The 21,118-nt window shown below is 44.2% G+C and overlaps 2 protein-coding genes across 2 annotated transcripts in view; one reads left to right on the top strand and one right to left on the bottom strand.

Annotated features, from left to right (window-relative positions):
- Positions 1-21,118, top strand: part of CLYBL (citramalyl-CoA lyase) — a 491,289-nt gene that overhangs the window by 430,994 nt on the left and 39,177 nt on the right. The window lies entirely within an intron of this gene.
- On the bottom strand, positions 1,930-2,269 carry LOC120926339 (small EDRK-rich factor 2-like). The gene has a single exon (XM_040336169.1). The coding sequence runs from the start codon at positions 2,190-2,192 to the stop codon at positions 2,019-2,021; it is 174 nt and encodes a 57-aa protein (XP_040192103.1). The 5' UTR covers positions 2,193-2,269; the 3' UTR covers positions 1,930-2,018.

Below are 21,118 nucleotides of genomic sequence, written 5' to 3'. Positions count from 1 at the left end.
GGTGACCACTACACACAGTATCTCACAAAAATGAGTATAACCCTCACATTTTTGTAAATATTTTATTATATATTTTCATGTGACAACACTGAAGAAATTACACTTTGCTACAATGTAAAGTAGTGAGTGTACAGCTTGTATAACAGTGTAAATTTGCTGTCCCCTCACAATAACTCAACATACAGCCATTAATTTCTTAACCGCTGGCAACAAACGTGAGTACACCCTTAAGGGAAAATGTCCAAATTGGGCCCAAAGTGACAACATTTTGTGTGCCCACCATTATTTTCCAGCACTGTCTTAAGCCTCTTGGGCATGAAGTTCACCAGAGCTTCACAGGTTGCCACTGGAGTCCTCTTCCAGGCTGGTGAATTTTGGAGACCTTGCGCTCCTCTACCTACCAATTCAGAATTCCCCACAGATGCCCAATAGGCTTTAGCAGTGGCGACTGGTGAAGTTATAGGATGGGGGGGGCGCAAGACCCCTCCCACTTCTCATAAGCCACACCCCATATAGAATACACCCACTCCGTCCCCTGTATTCCACTTGCTTCCACTCATAGTGTCAGGAGTATATAGCTCAGCATCACAGCACAGAGTATATAGCCCCAGCATCACAAATCATGGTATATAGCGCAGCCTTACAGATCGGCGCAAACAAACTAACAAAATTACACTGTTAGTTATGAAGGACTATAAATGGGCACGAGATTATCATAGACTGCGGACATACTGCACGAGATTACCAGAGACTGCGGACATACTGCACGAGATTACCAGAGACTGCGGACATACTGCACGAGATTACCAGAGACTGGGGACATACTGCACAAGATTACCAGAGACTGGGGACATACTGCACAAGATTACCAGAGACTGCGGACATACTGCACAAGATTACCAAAGACTGCGGACATACTGCACAAGATTACCAGAGACTGCGCACATACTGCACAAGATTACCAGATACTGCGGACATACTGAACGAGATTACCAGAGACTGCGGACATACTGCATTACTTGTCCTGCGACTTGGGACTTCAACGTTGCATGACAAGTCGTACCCCATGATTTCCAATGAGAGACGTTCATATCTGTGCGACTTCAAGTCACAGCGACTTCAAAGTAGCCCCTGAATATTAGATATGAAAAAAAAGCGTTAAAACTTTGAATAGGCGGAGGGGTGGATTAGAGTCCAGACGCATTTTCCACCCAAAGTTAAATATAAAAAACTATGAATAAGCGCGAGGGGGTTCCATTCCGGACGCTATTTCCACCAATTAAATATAAAAAAAAATTGAATAAGCAGGGGGGGGGGGGAGGGATTCCATTCCTGCCTCTATTTCCACCAATTAAATAAAAAGAAAAACATTTGAATAAGCAGGGTGGGGGGTGGGGGCATTCCATTCTGGCCGCTATTTCCACCAATTGAAAATAAAAAAACATTTGAATAAGCAGGGGGGGGGGGGGATTCCCTTCCTGCTGCTATTTCCACCAATTAAATAAAATAAAAAAAACATTTGAATAAGCAGGGGGGGGGGGGCTCGAGAGTCCCGACGTCACAGGAAAAACAGGAAGTGACGTCAGGACTAGCACAGAGACGGGCGGGTGCACACAGAAAGTGTGCACCCGCCCAGCCATAACAATACAGTCCATCGCGCCGGAAGCAGTGGTGCGATGGAGAGCGCCACAAAGGCATTTTTTGGCTGCCAATGTAGCGCCTCGTCTGCAATCCCGTGATTGTACAGACGTGGCGCTACCCACACCTCACTGTGCCCGGCGCTCGGACACAGTGCACCTAAGGACCTTTTTTTTTTTCCTTTACTGACTTTGGGAGGGGGGGCAGGGCCGGGCGCCTCCTATGGACGGGCCGCCACTGGACTTTAGGTCTGGAGAAATGCTTGGTCAGTCCATCATCTTTTTTTTTTTTTTTAGCCAAATGTTTTTATTTTCACGTTCTAAATGATAGATCTTCAGGTCATCGTCTTCTGCCTTTAGTCACGCAGCCATCCACAGATGCTATTTTGGCTCGTCTTTTTTCTCCGTAGCCTTTTTCTGTTTTTGCTGCATTATCTGAGCATCTCTCTCCTTCCGTGCAGCAGCGGATAATCCATCCTCAGACTTCTTCATCTTATCCTGAGTTTTCTTTAGATTCTTTGCTCGAGCAAGCTCACGCTGGTTTCCACGAGTCATCGTTCAGCTCTCCCGTCGCTCGCTCGCCCTCCGCTCCAACAACTTCCTCCTCCGTGCGGTAGCTAGCTCGCCGTCTACTCCAGTCCATCATCTTTATCCTCAGATTCTTTAGCAAGGCATTGGTCATCTTGGAGGTGTGTTTGAGGTTGTTATCATGTTGGACCAATCTCCGTAGGTAGGGGGATCATGCTCTGCTTCGTGATGTGACAGTGCATGTTGGCATTCATGGTTCTTTCAATGAACTGTAGCTCCCCAGTGCCTGCAGCACTCATGCAGCCCCAGACCATGACACTCCCATCACCATGCTTGACTGTAGGCAAGACACACTTGTCTTTGTACTCCTTACCTGGTTGCCGCCACACACGCTTGACACCATCTGAACCAAATACGTTTAGTTTGGTCTCATCTCACCACAGGACATGGTTCCAGTAATCCATGTCTGTAGTCTGTTTGTCTTCAGCAAACTGTTTGTGGGCTTTCATGTGCATCATCTTTAGAATAGGCTTTCTTCTGGGACGACAGCCATGCAGACCACGTTGATGTAGTGTACGGCATATGGTCTGAGCGCTAACAGGCTGCCCCCCCCCCCACCCCTTCAACCTCTGCAGCAATGCTGGCAGCACTCATACGTCTATTTCCCAAAGACAACCTCTGGATATGATGCTGAGCATGTGCACTTAACTTCTTTGGTCGACCATGGTGAGGCCTGTTCTGAGTGGAACCTGTCCTGTGAAACCACTGTATGGTCTTGGCCACCATGCTGCAGCTCAGTTTCAGGGTCTTGGCAATCTTCTTATACCCTAGGCCAGCCCTCAAAATTTCCAAAATTTCCACTCGCCTACTATCTTTTGGCGAGTGGATTTAAGCTGGGGGCGAGTGATGACAGGGCTGCATGACCAATCTCCCTCCAATCTGTGCCTACACTTAGAGTCCCGATGAGATTGGCGGCCGAAGAGGAAAGGTGCATGCTCGGGAAAAGTAGTCTGTTGAGCCGCGCACAGGCAGAGCAGTACACAGGTGCTCTCCTTACAATTCTCATTAAGCCATGGGACCTAACAGTATGACCTCTCTGAGCCTGCCCCCCTCCCCCGGGCCCCGACCAATGTAGCTGGAGAGCAGAAAGTAATGAGTGAGGTGGAGGATTGCAAAAATTACCACTCCGGTGCAGCGCTCACTGAAAGTTGCCCTGACATGAGAGCGGCAGCCTTCTAGTTTGTGCAGTTTTCTTCTCCTTGTGCTCTATGTAAGTTTAGCCTGAGCACTGTGAACAGACTGGTCTCAATGTGTGCTGTGCGCTGTCAGTGTGCGCTGTGCTATGGTGTCAATGGCTGTGCAGTTGTGTGGATCTCAGCGCTGGATTGTACCCCCTCCCGCTGTGCTGTCAGTGTGCGCTGTGCTATAGTGTCAATGGCTGTGCAGTTGTGTGGATCTCAGCGCTGGATTGTACTCCCTCCCGCTGTGCTGCAGCTCCTCTCCTCTCTGCCAGCCTGAATAAAAAGTGGGGACATGCAAGCGTGGAGCCGCACACACAGGCTCCTGATGATGAGATGAATGGGAGAGAGAGAGAGGATGGATGGGAGTTGCAGAGGAGACAGCAAGAGAATGGGGAAGAGACCCAGTTCTAGTGCCCTGTCCCTCTGGTCTGCCCCCAGTGCCCTGTCCCTCTGGTCTGCCCCCAGTGCCCTGTCCCATTTTGTTAAAGTTGTTGTTGGTAATATTTAATTTTGTAACTTGATTCTGCATAAAACATTGTCATTCCATGAGATAATCTACGAGGGCGTGTTTACGGGTGCAATTAGGTGCAGGGCAGTGTATGAATTGGGTGGGGCAACTGGTGGAGAGTAACTCTTGAGGCCTGGCTAGTGGCTCAGGACTTGAAATTTTGAGCCCTGCCCTAGGCCACCTTTATGTAGAGTAACAATTCTTTTTTTCCAGATCTCCAGAGAGTTCTTTGCCATGAGGTGCCATGTTGAACTTTCAGTGACCAGTATGAGAGAGTGAGAGCAATAACACCAAATTTAACACACCTGCTCCCCATTCACACCTGAGACCTTGTAACACTAATCATTCACATGACACCGGGGAGGGAAAATGGCTAATTGGTACCAAATTTGGACATTTTTTCTTATGTTTGTACTCACTTTTTTTGCCAGCGGTTTAGACATTAATGGCTGTGTGTTGATTTATTTTGAGGGGACAGAAAATTGACACTGTTATACAAGCTGTACACTCACTTTTTTACATTGTACCAAAGTGTAATTTCTTCAATGTTGTCACATGAAAAGATATAATAAAATATTTACAAAAATGTGAGGGGTGTACTCACTTTTGTGAGAAACTGTACACACAGTAGCACAGACCTAGCTCTCTGGCACTGTGTATGTGAGATAACGATAGGACAGAGACTTGTCTGTTGTTCAAATCAAGAGCGTATGGGAAGCTCCAGTTAATCCACCAAAACACAGGAACAATTACCTAATAGTCTCTGATTATGGCCTCGATAAAATGCAGCAGCAGCTCCTGTATGTGTGGTCTCTAAAAACCTCTCTGGGTTTTTTTTTAACCCAGTCTCCCAGAGACAGGATTTGCATACATAATTGTCTGTGTAATATTAAGGCTTAGCTCACACCACTGTGATGCGATTATCCTGCGATTTTCAGTGTGATTATGTACTGTGAATCTGATGCAACTTGGCTGCTTGTTTGCATTTTCTATATGCCATGTTGCACTGTAAATCTAACCAAAGTAGCACAGGAACCTTTTTTCAAAATTGCATCATGCTGTGTGGCATTGATGATTACAGCCACCATTGAATATAATGTGATTTTCTTTGACATGCGATTCTCTGCAACTCAAGTCGCATCAGAAATTGCACTAGTGTGAACCAGCACTAAGATCACAGGTATTCACAAATACAGACAATAGAGGGCAGCATATCTCTGCATACCATAACTAAATATAATTATCATGGTTGTGATTTTTCTTTGGTAGCATTCTTTCTAAATTAATAAAACATAAAACATTCCATTAAACAGAAATTGTATGTCCAAGCTGAAGTTGTAATAATGCTAAGTAATACATATACAGATTATGGGCTGGATTCAGAAAGATCAGTGGATCTTTCTGCTGGTGTAACGTATCTCTGATACGTTACGCCGCTGTAACTTTGGGCGCAAGTTCTGTATTCAGAAAGAACTTGCGCCCTTAGTTACGGCGGCGTAACGTATGTGTGGAGGCGTAAGCCCGCCTAATTCAAATGGGGATGTTGGGGGCGTGTTTTATTTAAATTTTACTTGACCCCACGTTTTTGACGGGTTTTTTTGAACAACGCATGCGCCGTCGGTAAAATATCCCAGTGTGCATTGCTCTAAAGTACGCTGCAAGGACGTATTGGATTCGACGTGTGCGTAAATGACGTACAGCCCTATTCGCGAACGACTTACGCAAACTACGTAAAATTTCAAAACTCGGCGCGGGAACGACGGCCATACTTAACATTAGCTACGCCTCATATAGCAGGGGTAACTATACGCCGAAAAAAGCCTAACGTAAACGATGTAAAAAAAATTCGCCGGCGGGACGTACGTTTCTGAATCGGCGTAAATACCTAATTTGCATATTCCTCGCGTAACTATACGGAAGCGCCACCTAGCGGCCAGCGTGAATATGCAGCCTAAGATACGACGGTGTAAGACACTTACACCAGTCGGATCTTAGGGATATCTATGCGTAACTGATTCTCTGAATCAGGCGCATAAATACGACGGCCCGCAATCAGAGATACGACGGCGTATCAGGAGATACGTTGTCGTATCTTGTATCTGAATCTGGCCCTATGTTTCTATCAGGAAAACTGTTGTAGCTTCTCTGGTGGTGGATACAAGAACACCGTTTCACATGCAAGGGGAAAAACTCTTGTGAAGCTGCTCTGCTCTACATGACCTGCAGTGAGCACAGAATTCTTGATGTAACTATTTATTTAATTAATTTATTCCCCCTTTTTAAATAGTGCCCCTATGTGTTAGACCACTTTACAGAGGGTAGAGAGACATTCACATAAGTGGTATTTGCCTCCTCCAGCCTGGGCAATTCCAGCCCTTCCCTTATTTGTTCTCCAAAGTCTTAATGTAAAGTTACAGGTAGAATAAAGTAAACCCAATGGTGCGATATAATGAAAATATAGCACAATATATCCAGTTTGGCTCCAGAGCAATTTTTTTTCTTTGTCGCATACATGTAAAAATCATAATTTTTGTCAATAAAATGAAATTAGATAAACCCCTAGAACATTATGGGCCAGATTCTCAAAGGGCTTACGACGGTGCAACGCCATGTACGCCGTCGTAAGTCCTAATCTGGGCCGTCGAATCTATGCGACTGATTCTTAGAATCAGTTACGCATAGATATCCATTAGATCCGACAGGCATAAGGCTCTTACGCTGTCGGATCTTAAATGTAATTTTTTTTTGGCCGCTAGGTGTCGCCTCCGTCGTTTTACCCCTCGAGTATGCAAATTAGCTAGTTACTTGAATTCCTGAACGTACGCGCGGCCGACACAGTAAAGTTACGACGTTTACGTTAGGATTGTCCCGGCATAAAGTTGCCCCTGGGTATATGAGGCGCAATCAATGTTAAGTATGGCCGTCGTTCCCGTGTCGAAATTTGTAAATTTAGGTTGTTTGCGTAAGTCATCCGTGAATGGGGCTGGACGCCATTTACGTTCACGTTGAAACCAATGACGTCCTTGCGACGTCATTTGGAACAATGCACCCTGGGATATTTTTCAGACGGCGCATGCGCAGTACGTTCGGCGCGAGAACACGCTTAATTTAAATGCTCCACGCCCCTACCCGGCTAATTTGAATTAGGCGGGCTTGCGCCGGGTGATTTACGCTATGCCGCCGCAACTTTACAGGCAAGTTCTTTGTGAATAAAGCACTTGCCTGTAAAACTTGCGGCGGCGTAACGTAAATGAGATACGTTGCGCCCGCCGAGTTTTACGCCGATCTACGAGAATCTGGGTCTATATATTTTCTGAAAGCAGTGGCCCTCTAGAATAAAAAGGTGATAGTTGCAAATTTTTGTTTCACATGATACTTGCACAACTGTTTATTAAACACAAATTTTCCCCCCAAAAAATATAACAAAATGAGTTTCAGTGCAAAACCACATCATATAATATTTTGTTTAAAATAGAAAAGATGAGGTTGCATCAAGTAAATGGACACCTAACATTCCATGTTTTAAAATTGCGTGCGCCCAGGATAGCGCCAAAAACGATGGTGCCCAAAAATCACCATAGGTGGCGCTTTAAAAGCTCATCAATTTAGAGCCAACTAGGAGCTCTTGTACTTGAATTATTGTTCTCAATCTGACATTCACAGCGATATGTCACATGTGTGGTACAACTGCGGTTTACATACACATATGCACAGGGCTTTTTTTCTCAGAAAATAGGTGCAGGTACTCAACAGGAGATGACCCCCCCCAAAGCCACCCCCCCACCCACACACACGAACCGTATCAAATGTGGTCAAATTTCACCAACTGTGGAAGGGTCTTATACCGGGAGTGCTTTACATGCAGAGTTCAGAGGTGCGTTACTTGAAGAGTTCAGGGGTCCTATGTACATAGTGAATTATTCAGAGGTGTGCTGCATACAGAGTGCATAATTCAAAGGTGTGCTTTATACAGAGAGCAGAGATGATCAGGTCATTATAAACAGAGTGCAGAGTTCAACCTTCTTCCACAGCTGCTTACCTCTGCCTCCCCATCCACATCTCACTTTCACACCTCTGTATGCAACTCCCCTTCCACTGCTCTGATCTTCTCCCTCCCTCCTTAAAAGCTCCACATGTCTTACTTATGTTGCTGTATTACGCTGAAGCACCCAGGCGGCTCTAGTACCTCCCCACACACACTGTAGATGGCTCTGCCTCCTCACTTGCAGGGAGATCATCCAGAAGGGGTGTCGGGATCTGCACTGCACCCCAGGCACCTATATCTTCCTTGCCCCCAACCTACACTCAATGTTAGCCGCTCAGGAGATCAGATCTGTTGGAGCCATTGGGAGACAAGCTGTCACTTGTAAACACAGAAGCTGGACTTCTGTGTTTACAAGTGATAGTGGTGAGCAAGGGGCAGATGGCCTGAGCCAGAGGTGGTGGAACTGAGTTCCACCAAGTTCCAGCTGAAAAAAAGGCCTGCGTATGCATCATGGTCTTGCGTTTGCGCAGGTGTGCGGAGCAACGGGGGCTTTGGAAAATTGTTTTTATATATATATTTTATTATCGTTTTTTTTGTAAACATTAGGGGTCTAATTGACCCCAATGTCTCCCGTGCCCTTCACACCATCTAACCAAACACAGATTTGCTTGGTCAAATGTATCTCCTGGCTGTACTGGCCAGGAAATGGTGCATATGAAACCGGAAGTGACATCACTTACGGTTTCATTGTTTGCATATAAGATCGAGGCATGGATTTGCCTCAGTCTCACTGCAGTCTCTCTCCCTCTGCCAGGGGATGTGTTCCTGGGCTTCAGTAAGCACGGGACAGCGCAGGAACCACAGAAGAAGGACGGGCCACCAGTGGGAGGGGGCAGTGTGGCTGGCAGTGTAAATCTGGTTGGCAGCTATGGAGCCAGTGTTCTATCAGTCCTGACCTCAACCCGATAGAACACCTTTGGAATGAATTAGAGCGGAGAGTGCGAGCCAGGCCTTTTTGTCCACCATCAGTGTCTGACCTCACAAATGCGCTTTTGGAAGAATGGGTAAACATTCCCATAGACATACTCCTAAACTTTGTGGACAGCCTTCCCAGAAGAGTTGAAACTGTTATACCTGCAAAGGTATATTGAACCCAATGGACTAAGACTGGTATGCCATTAAAGTTCATGTAAAGGCGGTTGTCCCAATATTTTTGGCAATATAGTGTATGTTAATGATTAGAGGACCAGGAATTATTCTTGTTTTTTTTTTGTTTTTTTTGTCCTGTGCTGTCATTTTTCGATGAAAAGAAACTAGCTAATGATAAGTCCCACATCATCTTACAGATTAAGACATTGGGTTAAACATGCACAATTTATATTCCGATATTTTAAAACAAGATAGCAAGGTTTATAGACAGATGGCAAATGCAGAGACTGATGGAAGGTCACAACTAAGCATTTGCTTGATGCCGTAAGACATAATGGTTAGTTTGGTTGGTTTAATTTACAGAATGACTATATACAAGGAAAAGTTTAAAAGGGCAGATTTTTTTCCTAGGAAAATACAGATTTCACTATTAATACATTTTTGCTATGTTAGATCAGCTGTTTAACATTGGGAGGTATATCAACTGATGCTGATATCGGACAGACTCACAGCATGATCACATAGTACATTCCTGCCAGTCAAGCGATGCAAGTTGAAGAGAGGTGAATACACTAAAATATTCATATGTGCAATAATACAGCACCTTTGTGACACTGGAAGAGATCACAGAGGTATATGGCCATATGAAATAACATGGCATCAGGCCAAGTCCTTCTGTGCTGATCATTAAGATCCAAGGTGATTTGCAGTATGCCAGTATTTCAAATTAGCTGCATGCATGGGACCCTAGAACACAGACACACTTATAATAAAACTAATTTATACTTGGCACAGTATATGATTACAAATACTGTATATATGCAAATTTATATTTTGGTACAGTATATAACTGTAGAGATGCTCAAAACAGAAAATGGTAACATGCCAGGTTGTTAGATTGGGACAATACCATGTGCACTTCTCTGGTAGCAGGAGCTGTTGAAGCAGCCAGGACTCTCTGTTCTCCTCCTGGGGTAATCTGTAGCTGCAACAGCATTTTTTACATGGGAAAAGGGAGTAGCCGCTCCAGGTGGCAACCCAGTTGAATATCCTCCGCTGCAGACAACTCAGGTGCAGGCAACGCACTTAGCAAAGCAGGAACAAAAATGGTCTCTGGACAGCCGCACTCTGAACAAATTGTAGCCTTTATTAAAAGTAGGACAGCACTACAAGTCACAGCAAAATAAAATAAAACCCGACTGCTGACGCGTTTTGCACTGAAACTAGTACTTAGTCATAGCTGAGACTAAGCACTAGTTTCAGTGCGAAATGCGTCAGCTGTCAGGTTTTATTTTATTTTGCTGTGCATTGTAGTGCTGTCCTTTTAATAAAGGCTACAATTTGTTCAGAGTGTGGCTGTCCAGAGACCATTTTTGTTCCTGCTTAGCATTTTTTACATGGTACTGTTAAGGAGAGGGATTTGGAAGAAGTGGCCAGTGAGATCTTTTGTCTGTACTTGGCACACAACTGAACTCTGCACTCTCTACAAAGTATTTTGCTATGTAGAGAGTGCAGAGTTCAGAAGTGTGCAAAGTACTGAGTAAAACTATTGGTGCACTTCTGAACTCTGCACTCTGTATGTCGCACACTCCGAAACGCTGCACTCGGCGCATTCCTGAACTCTGTACGTAGCGCACTGCTGATTAATGCGCATTAGAGATTGGTCTTTACCCCTCTATTAAGTTGCCCATTACTATGAACAATATATGAGTTTTGACTCATTTAGAGTGCTTCATGATCTGTATTGTGCGCTGCTTGTGATTTATGTGATATCGAATATAAGTGACAAGAATAATTTTTATAGCTGTGACATCAGTGTGCATAAATAGGGCCCTTTTTATTTTTAAAGAGTTGCATTTTGTGTTTTACATGATTCTTGCAATATATAAAATGTAACTTTTATATTTACTAGTTGTATTTATAATGACAAATTGCCCTTGCCGAAATTAAAGTCCATTTATTCTCTTCCCATTTGAAACAGATTATCTTGGAACTAAAATTGCATCCTGGGTATAATTTAACCACTTAAAGACCAGGCCTTTTTCTATCATTTGTTGCTTACAAGTTAAAATCTGTATTTTTTGCTAGAAAATTACTTAGAATCCCCAAACATTATACATATATTTTTTTAGCAGAGACCCTAAAGAATAAAACAGCAGTTGTTGCAATATTTTATGTCACACTGCGTTTGTGCAGTGGTCTTTAAAACGCATTTTTTTTAAAATACATTGAATTAATAAATAAAATAAAAAAAAACAACAAAGCTAGCCCAATTTTTTTGTATAATGTGAAAGATGATGTTGCACCAAGTATATAGATACCTAACATGTCATACAATAAAATTGCGCACGCCCGTTGGCCATAGCTCCAATTCCGGCTTTGTTCCGGTCTCTGGCCAGCTGGCAGACATGCTGGCTGGTCGCTCCGGCCTCCCCGTGGGATGAGAGAGTCCGGGGGAATCGGTGGAAGGCGGCAAGAGGCGCTGCTTGTAATAGCAGCCAAGCAGCATCAGTTGTAATTGCAAGAGAGCTGACCGTCGGCTCTAAAAAACGGTACTGGGGTGATGCCAGCTGCAGGCATCACTCTGGTACAAGCACTTGAAGCCAAATGACATACAGGTACGCAATTTTTATTGGGCAAGTGATTAATGATTTTGCCAATATTTTATATTTTCACTCTGATGGGGTTGTGACGATTCATTTCTATACTGTTTAGATCTCTTTATATGATGTCTGCAGTCTCTGATCATCTTCTGTACTATGTCTAATACTAAATAATATGCACAGCCCTTCGGTGTGTCAGGTACTGCAGTTCAGGCCACCGAAAGCTCATCAGTTGACCATCACTGGGATGCAGTCTCAGAACCAAGCTATATATCCACAAAATAAATGGCGTGTATAAAAGTCAGAACAAGCCAATTGTGGCTTAAAGTGGATCTTTCACCATGAAGGCCTCTTTCACACATGCTGCTGCCCCTTCCTGATAGGCAGTGCCTCCTGTGAAACTTGACATCAGTTAAAACTTTTTTACCATAAAGCTAAGCATCAAGGTCATGGCAACGTGTACTCACACAAACAGCTAGATGTTGGTGGTCAGAGGGAGTTCTGTTTGTTTAATCCTCCTCTTTTAAGCCACTGACACTATTAGACACAATGAAGTCATGCCCATTGCTCTCTGTGGCATGCATAGCAGAACTTGTTTTTTGAATGTTTCTCAGGGTGATTGATATTTTACCACTCTGACTTTTTTAAGTGAAAACTAGGTAAATGACTTATGGGTATTGTTAGTGTTTTCACATTGTGCCTATACTGTTTCAACATTGATTGTTTTAGTTTCTAATCGGAGATCTGTCCTTTTTCAAGTTATCAGTAAAAAAACAATTGTAATGTCATTAAATTTTCCATGTTTTGTCAGTAAAAAGAGTTGCGGGAGATTGGCAACCTTTGTAAATAGTAGGTAAGCTGGGAGTCTGGATATTTATCAGCTATTGTTTTTATAATGTACTAGAAAGATTATTCTAGATGACTTAACCACTTCCATACCAGGTACTTACGCAGCTTCCCGCCCAAGCCAATTTTCAGCTTTCAGCACTGTCGCACTTTGAATGGCAATTGCGCGGTCATGCTACACTGTACCCAAACAAAATTGGCGTCCTTTTTTCCCCACAAATAGAGCTTTCTTTTGGTGGTATTTGATCACCTCTGCGATTTTTTTTTTTTGCGCAACAACTAAAAAAAGGCTGAAAATTTGGAAAAAAAATTACGTTTTTATTTTTTTCTGTTAATTTTTTTGTAAATAAGTTTTCTCTTTCAATTACGGGCACTGATATGGCGGCACTAATGGGCACCGATGAGATGGCACTGATGGACATCGATGAGGTAGTACTGACGGGCACAGATGAGGTGGCACTGATTGGCGGCGCTGGTATGCGACACTGATGGGCACACATAGGCGGCACTGATGGGCACACATAGGCGGCACTGATGGGCACACATAGGCGGCACTGATGGGCACACATAGGCGGCACTGATGGGCACACATAGGCGGCACTGATCGGCACTCATGGGCGGCACTGGGCACTCATAGGCGGCACAGATGGGCACTCATGGGCGGCACTGATGGATACTTATGGGTGGCACAGATGGGCACTGCTAGGTGGGCACTGGGCATGGATGGGCACTGTGGGGTGGCACTGATGGACACTGGGGTGGCGCTGATGGACACTGGGGTGGCGCTGATGGACACTGGGGTGGCAGCACTGATTGTTGCCAGTCAGTGCCCATTTGTGGGCACTGACTGGCATCTTTTTTCTTTATGTTTTTTTTTTTTATTTATTTTTTAGACTTTTTTTTTTTTTTTGGCTTTTTTTTTTTTTTTTCCCACCCTGGTGCTCCAGGGTGGGCATCCCTGGTGGTCCAGTGTGGGCATCCCTGGTGGTCCAGTGTGGCGATCCGAGGGGGGGCTGCGCTGATAAACAATCAGCGCTAACCCCCCCTGTCAGGAGAGCCGCCGATCGGCTATCCTCTACTCGCGTCTGTCAGACGCGAGTGAGGAAGAGCCATCGGCGGCTCTTCCTGTTTACATCGTGATCAGCCGTGGTTGGACACGGCTGATCACGTGGTAAAGAGTCTCCGCCGGAGGCTCTTTACCGAGATCGGAGATGCAGGGTGTCAGACTGACACCCCGCATCACCGATCGCCGCGATGCGCGCCCCCACGGGCGCCGCGGCATGAAATCCTGCAGGACGTTCTAGAACGTCCTGTCAGGATTTCATAACCACTTCCCGGACGTAAATCGGCCATAGGCCGGGCGGGAAGTGGTTAAAAAAGCAATATTATACATGAATCCTTTAAACAGACCCATAAAGGGTACCCGTGCCCAGGCTGTGGACATTAAAATATTTACACATACTTAAAAATCTGTAAAATAATTTTAAAACAAGCCATCAATAACCTCTCTAGCTGCTTTTAGACTTTTTTTTCTGCTCCTAGAAGCTAAATAGTGGTATCCTATGTGTCCATGCACATTACTTAAGGCTATTGGCGTTTTTTGAGCTTCAGCATCTCGGAGCATAAAACATTTTGTAGAATTTTTTTGGAGAGTTTTTCCAGCTGAAACGTTCCTAAATGTTACTAAACGCTACTAATAGCGTTTTTTGAGCTTTTTTCCCCTTTTACTGAAAAACGCTAAAAAAAAACTAAAAATGCAAAAACGCTACTACAAAAAGATGTTACCAGCATTATTTTCTTGCTTGCGCTCGCTCGTCTCCACCCCCTTTCCTGACCTGCTGAGCTACATAAGGGTCTGGTGTGAATTTTGGCGGGACCCCACGCTGTTTTTTTTCGTGAGGGCTCCACTTACAATCCATACCAGACCAAAGGGCCTGGTATGCTCTTGGAGGGGGAACCCCATGCCATTTTTTTTATTTGGCATGGGGTTCCCCCTCAAGATCTTCAGAGCACAAGTCACATGCCAAAGTCGGATCAGTTAAGATGGTGATCTGACTTTAATCCGACTTCAGTGATATTCAATGGGCTGAAGTAGGATCAAAGTCAGACCAAAGTAGTGCAGGGAGCATTTTCAAAGTCAGACCAACTTGTGTCGGACCGGTTAAGACGGCTCTCATAGGGAAACATTGATTTGCACACATCATGTGACCAGGGCCGGATTTGCTCTCCCTGCCGCCCCAAGGCCAGGTTCCGCAATGTACCCCCCCCAAATCAACGGAGAATGGTATCCGGATGGCAGGGGCGGCGCGGGTAGTTTAAATATTTTTTTTTTACTTTTTTTTTTTGTAGCTTGTCGTTTACTTTTTTTTTGTATACTTTTCTTTTATATATATATATATATATATATATATATATATATATATATATATATATATATATATATATATATATTATTTTTCTTATTCTTTACTTTTTAATTACTTTTTTATTTTATTAATTGAATTATTATTTCTTATTTTTTTTCCACCTAACTTTATTGCTATCACACAGGAGAAAACAATTCCCTGTGTGATAGCAATTGGAGGTGACATGTTCTCTTTATTGACCCTGTCACCTCCAAAACAGGAGTCCTAGCACTGTGCTAGAACTCCTGTCACAGCTGAGATGGGAAGAGCACAGCTCACCCCTCTCACTGTGTACATCGGGGGAGGGACAGGAGATGGACTCGGCAGCTAGGGGGAGAACAGAGTCCCGAAGACAGAGCCAGCAGAGAGAGGTATGTGGGGGGGAAGGGGAAGACGGACGGCAGCACACATTTTACAAGTGATTTCGGCTACATCGCCACAATCACTTGTTAACGAGCGAGCGGATTTCCCCACACTACATTTAGCCCTGCTAGAAAGCAACTTACCACCCTTAACTGTATGTTCCGGCCGTCAGGGTACTCCATGCCGCTGCCGCCCCTCTGCCCTGCTGCCCCTCTGCCTGGTCTCGGTGGCCTTGTGGGAAATCCGGGCCTGCATGTGACATGAGCTCCCAATGTCAGAGATGAATGAGGGCTTGTTTTCAATTAATTTAATCACCAATGGACATGCTAGGATTTGTTTAAAGTTTAAAGATACCATATGCTTGTACTTTTAGTCCTACCGATCTAGAAAAGAAACCAATGGAGCGTGCTCAAAGATATAATTGTACAGTTTAAAGAGTGAGACACGCAGGGCATATTGGGACCGAATGAGATATGTCAATGGTGCATATTGGTAGTTGAAAGTACAGAGACTTCCACAATCACAGTGACTGTCCCGCTCCCTGCTACAGCCTGTCTCTGGCACTTTTTGTCATGGAATGTCTCACAATAGGCAAGTTGACCCCCAGCACAACTTTCCACAGTTGAAGTCACTCCTGAGCATCACTCTCCTGTTTAAACATTTGTCTCCATTGTTTTATGCATATACAAGCCTGCTCTTCCACATGTTAATCATTATATGCAAATGTGACAGTTATTCTGTTAACCTTGTAATTATTTTATTGTGACAAGTAAAAACGTATTGACAGAAAGTACAGAGATTTAAAAGAAGCTTACTAGCACGGCTATCTGATATAAGAGTGTTATAGAACTACAGTATATAGAAAAGTAGATATAAGTACATATAAGCACACATAACTGTACAGCATAGGTCTCCCTGTGATGTGAACTACAACTTATAGAAAAGCCATCATATGACTTACAATTTTTTTTTTTTTTTTTTTTTTTTTTCTTTTTTTTTTGTGTATTTTTGTGCGTGTACTCGAGAGAGGAGCCGGACTGCAGGAGTTGGGAGTAGGCAGGCCTCCCCCAGAGGCAATCTGCCATCTTTCTCCATGCCCCGGGTGGCAATGGCGGGTGCGTGAGGGGGTCCTCCCACACAGCCCGCCCTACCTGCTCCGCTTTGAAGCCCAACGGGGCAGAGGGACTCCCTATAAGGGAGTGAGAGGATTAGCCCGCTCAACCAGCCCCATTAGTCCTTCGCCTCTCTTTTAGAGACCGCGTGGTCAAAGTGCGTGTGTTAACCCAATTTAGAGTGCGTGTGTAGGTGTGGTGGTTTTTGTGGGAGGGGGGTGGGCGTACTAAGCACAGGCTTACCTTGCATAGCACACCCACCGGGAGCCGGGCTGAGACCACCAAACTCAATTCACATGAAGCCGAGACCGGGATCCGAACCTCTAGCTGCAGAGGTGAATGGCTTGTCAGCACAGTGCCAATCGCGTTGAGCCACCGCAGCTCCCATGACTTACAATTTTAAGGCAAAAAGTGTTATCACTCTCAGACCTCAAATGGCTCCTGTCATCATCAGACAGGTGCCGTTTCTACTCTTTAGCTTTTAGTTCTCCAAATATCTATAATAGACATGATTTTTTATTTGCTGTACACAGTATATATCCAATGTCCTTAAAAAGCTTTATTGATCCAGATGGTGAAGACCAGATCCCTGCCTGAATCCTCCTATTCTGATTCATCAGAGTGGGAGGATCCAAGCAGGGTCTTGTCTTGACCATCTAAATATATGATAAGCATGGCTACATTTTCTCATGAAGACAATTTTGAAGCAGCAAGCAGAGGTCAGTTCTGTGACTGAAATGTGCATATTTAGTATGGTGAAGCTCTCCAACTTTAAGCTTCAAATGTGTTATAAATAGCCCAGTGTCTGAACACTTTTGGCTATGTTTTGCTCATCCTCACTGGTACGAAATCAGCTAAGCATGGCCAACTTCTAAAGGTGAAATTTACTGACAGAATGACAAAAATGTACTTGCAACACTCATTTTTTTTTACTGACACTTCAAAAAGTACATAAAATTACCATTTTCAGTGAAAAACATTATAAATATAAATTTTTAACCACTTCCATACCAGGCATCCCCCTTCCAGCCCATGACAATTTTTAGCATTTAGCGCTGTCGCACTTTAAATGACAATTGCGCGATCATGCAACACTGTACCCAAACTAAACTAAAAGCTTTCTTTTGGTGGTATTTGATCACCTCTGCGGTTTTTAGTTTTTGCGCTATTAACAAAAAATACTGACAATTTAAAGAAAAAAACTTATGGGCACTGATAGGTGGCACTGATAGGTGGCACAGGATAGGCAGCATTGATGAGGAGCTACTTACAGGCATTAATGAGTGGCACTTTGGGGGACTGACAGGCATTACTGATAGGGCACTGATTGGCACTTTTTTTGGGCACTGTTGTGGGGACTGATGTGTGCACTGACAGACATTTATTAGTGGGCAGGGTGGCAGGTGTTGGGCACTGATTGCCACCTTTTGATGGGGGCTGTGCTGATAATCAATGTGCTGATTATCAGCACAGACCCCCCCCCCCTCTGACAGATAGAACTGCCAATCGGCTCTCCCTGTCAGCGTGAACCAAGGAAAGCCATTTACTGGCACTTCCTGGTTCACGCGATGATCAGCTGTGATTGGTCACAGCTGATCATGTGGTAAGAAGCCTCTGTCAGAGGCTTCATACCACGATCAGAGTTGCTGTGTGTCAGACTGGCACACAGCACCTCCGATCGCTGCGCGCCCCCGCGGGCGTGCAACGGCTGTGTAACATCAGTGACCCACCCCCCAGGCTTTGTGTGGTTGCTGGAGCTGCCTGCCTACCCCAAAATATGTCCCATCACCCAACCCGTCCTCCTACAGTACTGCAGATATATTTCAGCATCTCAATCCTCTGTATTTTACCATCATCTCGATCCTCTGTTTTCTACCATCATCTCCATTCTCCATGTGTATTCTACCATTATCTCCATCCTATTTGTGTATTATACCATCATCTCCACTCCATTCTCTGTATTCTCCCACTCTCCATCTTCTGTGTGTATTCTACCATCACATCTCAACTCCAATCTCCCACTCTGGGCTCCTCTGTCCTGTGGCCTTGACTCCGTTCTCATTCATAAAAGGCACCAAGGGCTCCATGAAGTCGCTGGGCAACAGACACCCCCCCCCCCCAATCCGAGCATGGCCAAGGCAGGCTAGCTTTGGAACTGTACATGCGCAGTTCCGAAGCTGGCCTGTGGCCATATTTTTTGATGGGCGGCGGCCACTGTCCATAACATACATTTACAAACAGTTTGTAAATCACCTGAAACTTACAAACTGTCCCTAAAACGGACGGTTGGCAACCCTGAGCATAGCTAACTCCATACTTACAATACATGAAGTCTTAGCTCTGACATTCACGTACTATGAGCAGCTAATAAGGACTAATTATTTCTCCATTGCTCTGTTCATTACCTCTGTGAGTAACCTACAACTGGTGAACCCATAAAGTTGGCTAAACATAGCTTTCCTTACTTTGGTGTCCGTTTATGAAGCAGTGAAGAGCGGTGATCCCAGGGATCACCAGTGATCACAGCCCATAAACAGTTTATGAAACAGTGATAATCAGGGGAGAGGTGTTTGAATTTGTTCTCCCGCCGATTATCTCTACACACAGTGAAGTCTCATTGACTGACACAGAAACGGCCAGTTTATGAAGCTGTGATCTGAGCTCTTCACTGGTGATCTGTGTCAGTATTCACACTCCCCGATTCACCATCTCAGAGCTGGTGAAGCGGGGAGTGAAGAGGAAATCCCGGGGGTTCTGAGGAGGAAGGAGGAAGATTTTTAATTTCCTTCTACCTCGTTCAGACCCCCCAACACTGTAACCATGTCCCCCTGTAATATTTATGTGTATACATATATATACATACATATATATAATGTGTGTGTATATACATGTATATATAGTGTATGTGTGTGTATACATATATATATTATGTAGGGGGACTCGTTATTTTAATTCCATTGACCACGCGGTCTGTCAGTGTAATGAGCGGTGATAATTTATTACCGCTCAATAAACTGACATCTCGGTGTTTCTGTGAATTTCTGGTACTGTAATCTCGTAGAGTCTCACGAGATTCCAGTATCAGGGGCCGTTCTCCAGTGTTAGAAGCGTTGGAAGATCACTTCACTCCTCCGAGGGTGAAGCGATCTTCTCCGCTTGATAAACCGGCACACAGAGGAGAAAAATCTTCACTGTGATAGCCGGAGAACGAAGCAGTGAATAGAATTCACTGCTTCATAAACGGACACCTATGAGAGCTACTTTACATCTCTGCATTTCCTGTGAAATAAAACATACTTTTAGCTGCAAATTAATGCAGGGATAGACGGTTAAAGTAGAACTCCAGCCATTTTCTTTTCCCATTCTAGACAAAACTTTTTAAGTTTTGGCTAGAATGAGAAAGGGCTTTAAACTGAGATTTGTATTACTGTTTTTTTCTCTAGGGGGCTTTCATCCTCCCTTCATGACATTTGTCTCCAGGCCAGAAAGTAATAAAAAACCCTGTGGTTGACAGTTCACTGGAACAGGAAGTGAGGAAAAAATTCGGACATCCATTTTGGAGGCAGCTGTCAAAGATGGCATCTCTCTTTGTTTTGAGATTTCTCTCACTTTATTGTTCTGTCTGTAGAATGTGATAGGGAAAATTTCTGAAAAAGTAATAGCTGGATTCCCTGTGTCCCTGTGACAGCAGGCCAGATATCTTCTCACCACACCCACTGAGACTAACTGAAACCCGCATGGCCGTGCGAGGCTCCACCTACATGGCCTCATCAATTATTTACAGTTTCCTGTGATTGAATGACTGGCTGACAGCTTGCAGTTTTCAATGAACTGCGAGGGTTCTGGTGAACTGTCTCGTAGTTAATTGATCCTCTAGCTCTTGGGCACGGGCAAATAGCTATGCTGAGAGTCTGCAGGAACTGGTAGGAGTCATGTTGGTATTATGCACATATGCCGGAGTGTATAAATATAGTTATTAATAGAGATACCTCCAAATAACTGTTGCAGCAAAGTTCAGTTGCAGGGGCCCTTGAGGATAATCATGATGTGGTATCTGTGTTTGTGTTGGAGACCTTAAGATGAGATCAGTGGTGAGAAGATCCTCTAACTGTCCAATCAGCCTTGAACGCAACTATTCACATGCAGAAACTGTGGAGTGGCACTGGAGCTCAGAGTCGTCCTGTCTACTCTAAGCTTTAGTCCCTCACTAGTAGTTTTTAAAATGTTATGCAACCAGAAGTGATCATCGAATGCCTAATCTGGCTCTAGCCTGTGCTGGTTATTGAGCACTAAGCGAAAACTAGCTATAGAATCCTAGACCAGAAGAGACCGGGTTAACCAAAATAAAAGGAGCTGCTTATAAACTCTATTGCAATAAACAGATTCACCTAGTAAGATTCTGGATGGTGACCACCAAACACATACATTAGCACAGATCTAGCTTTCTGGCATTGTGCATGTGATATAATAATTGTAGGACAGAGACTTGTCTGTCACAAAGATTCAGATTAAGGAGTTATGGGTGGCTACAGGTAAACAGTCAGTAACAATTTCCTAATAGTCTCTGCCTCTGATCTGGGTAAAAATACAATATTCCAGTAATGTATCTCCTGTACTTCTTCCTGCTGTTTTTTTTTTTTTTTAAGAATAAGTTCAACTTTTGAAGCATGTTGCAGGTTTCAGGGTGGAAGTGGAACCCGTCGCAAGTTTCAGTAGCTGCACCATCCCCCCCCCCCCTTCC

This window comes from Rana temporaria, chromosome 2 (genome assembly GCF_905171775.1).
Source record: "Rana temporaria chromosome 2, aRanTem1.1, whole genome shotgun sequence".
NCBI classification, from domain to species: Eukaryota; Metazoa; Chordata; class Amphibia; order Anura; family Ranidae; genus Rana; species Rana temporaria.
Note: the sequence above shows the minus strand (reverse complement) of the source record. Positions and strands in the feature narration are given on the sequence as shown.

Excerpts from the sequence above, each read along its gene's own strand:
- LOC120926339 (XM_040336169.1), bottom strand. The coding sequence starts at position 2,192 with ATGACTCGTGGAAACCAGCGTGAGCTTGCTCGAGCAAAGAATCTAAAG.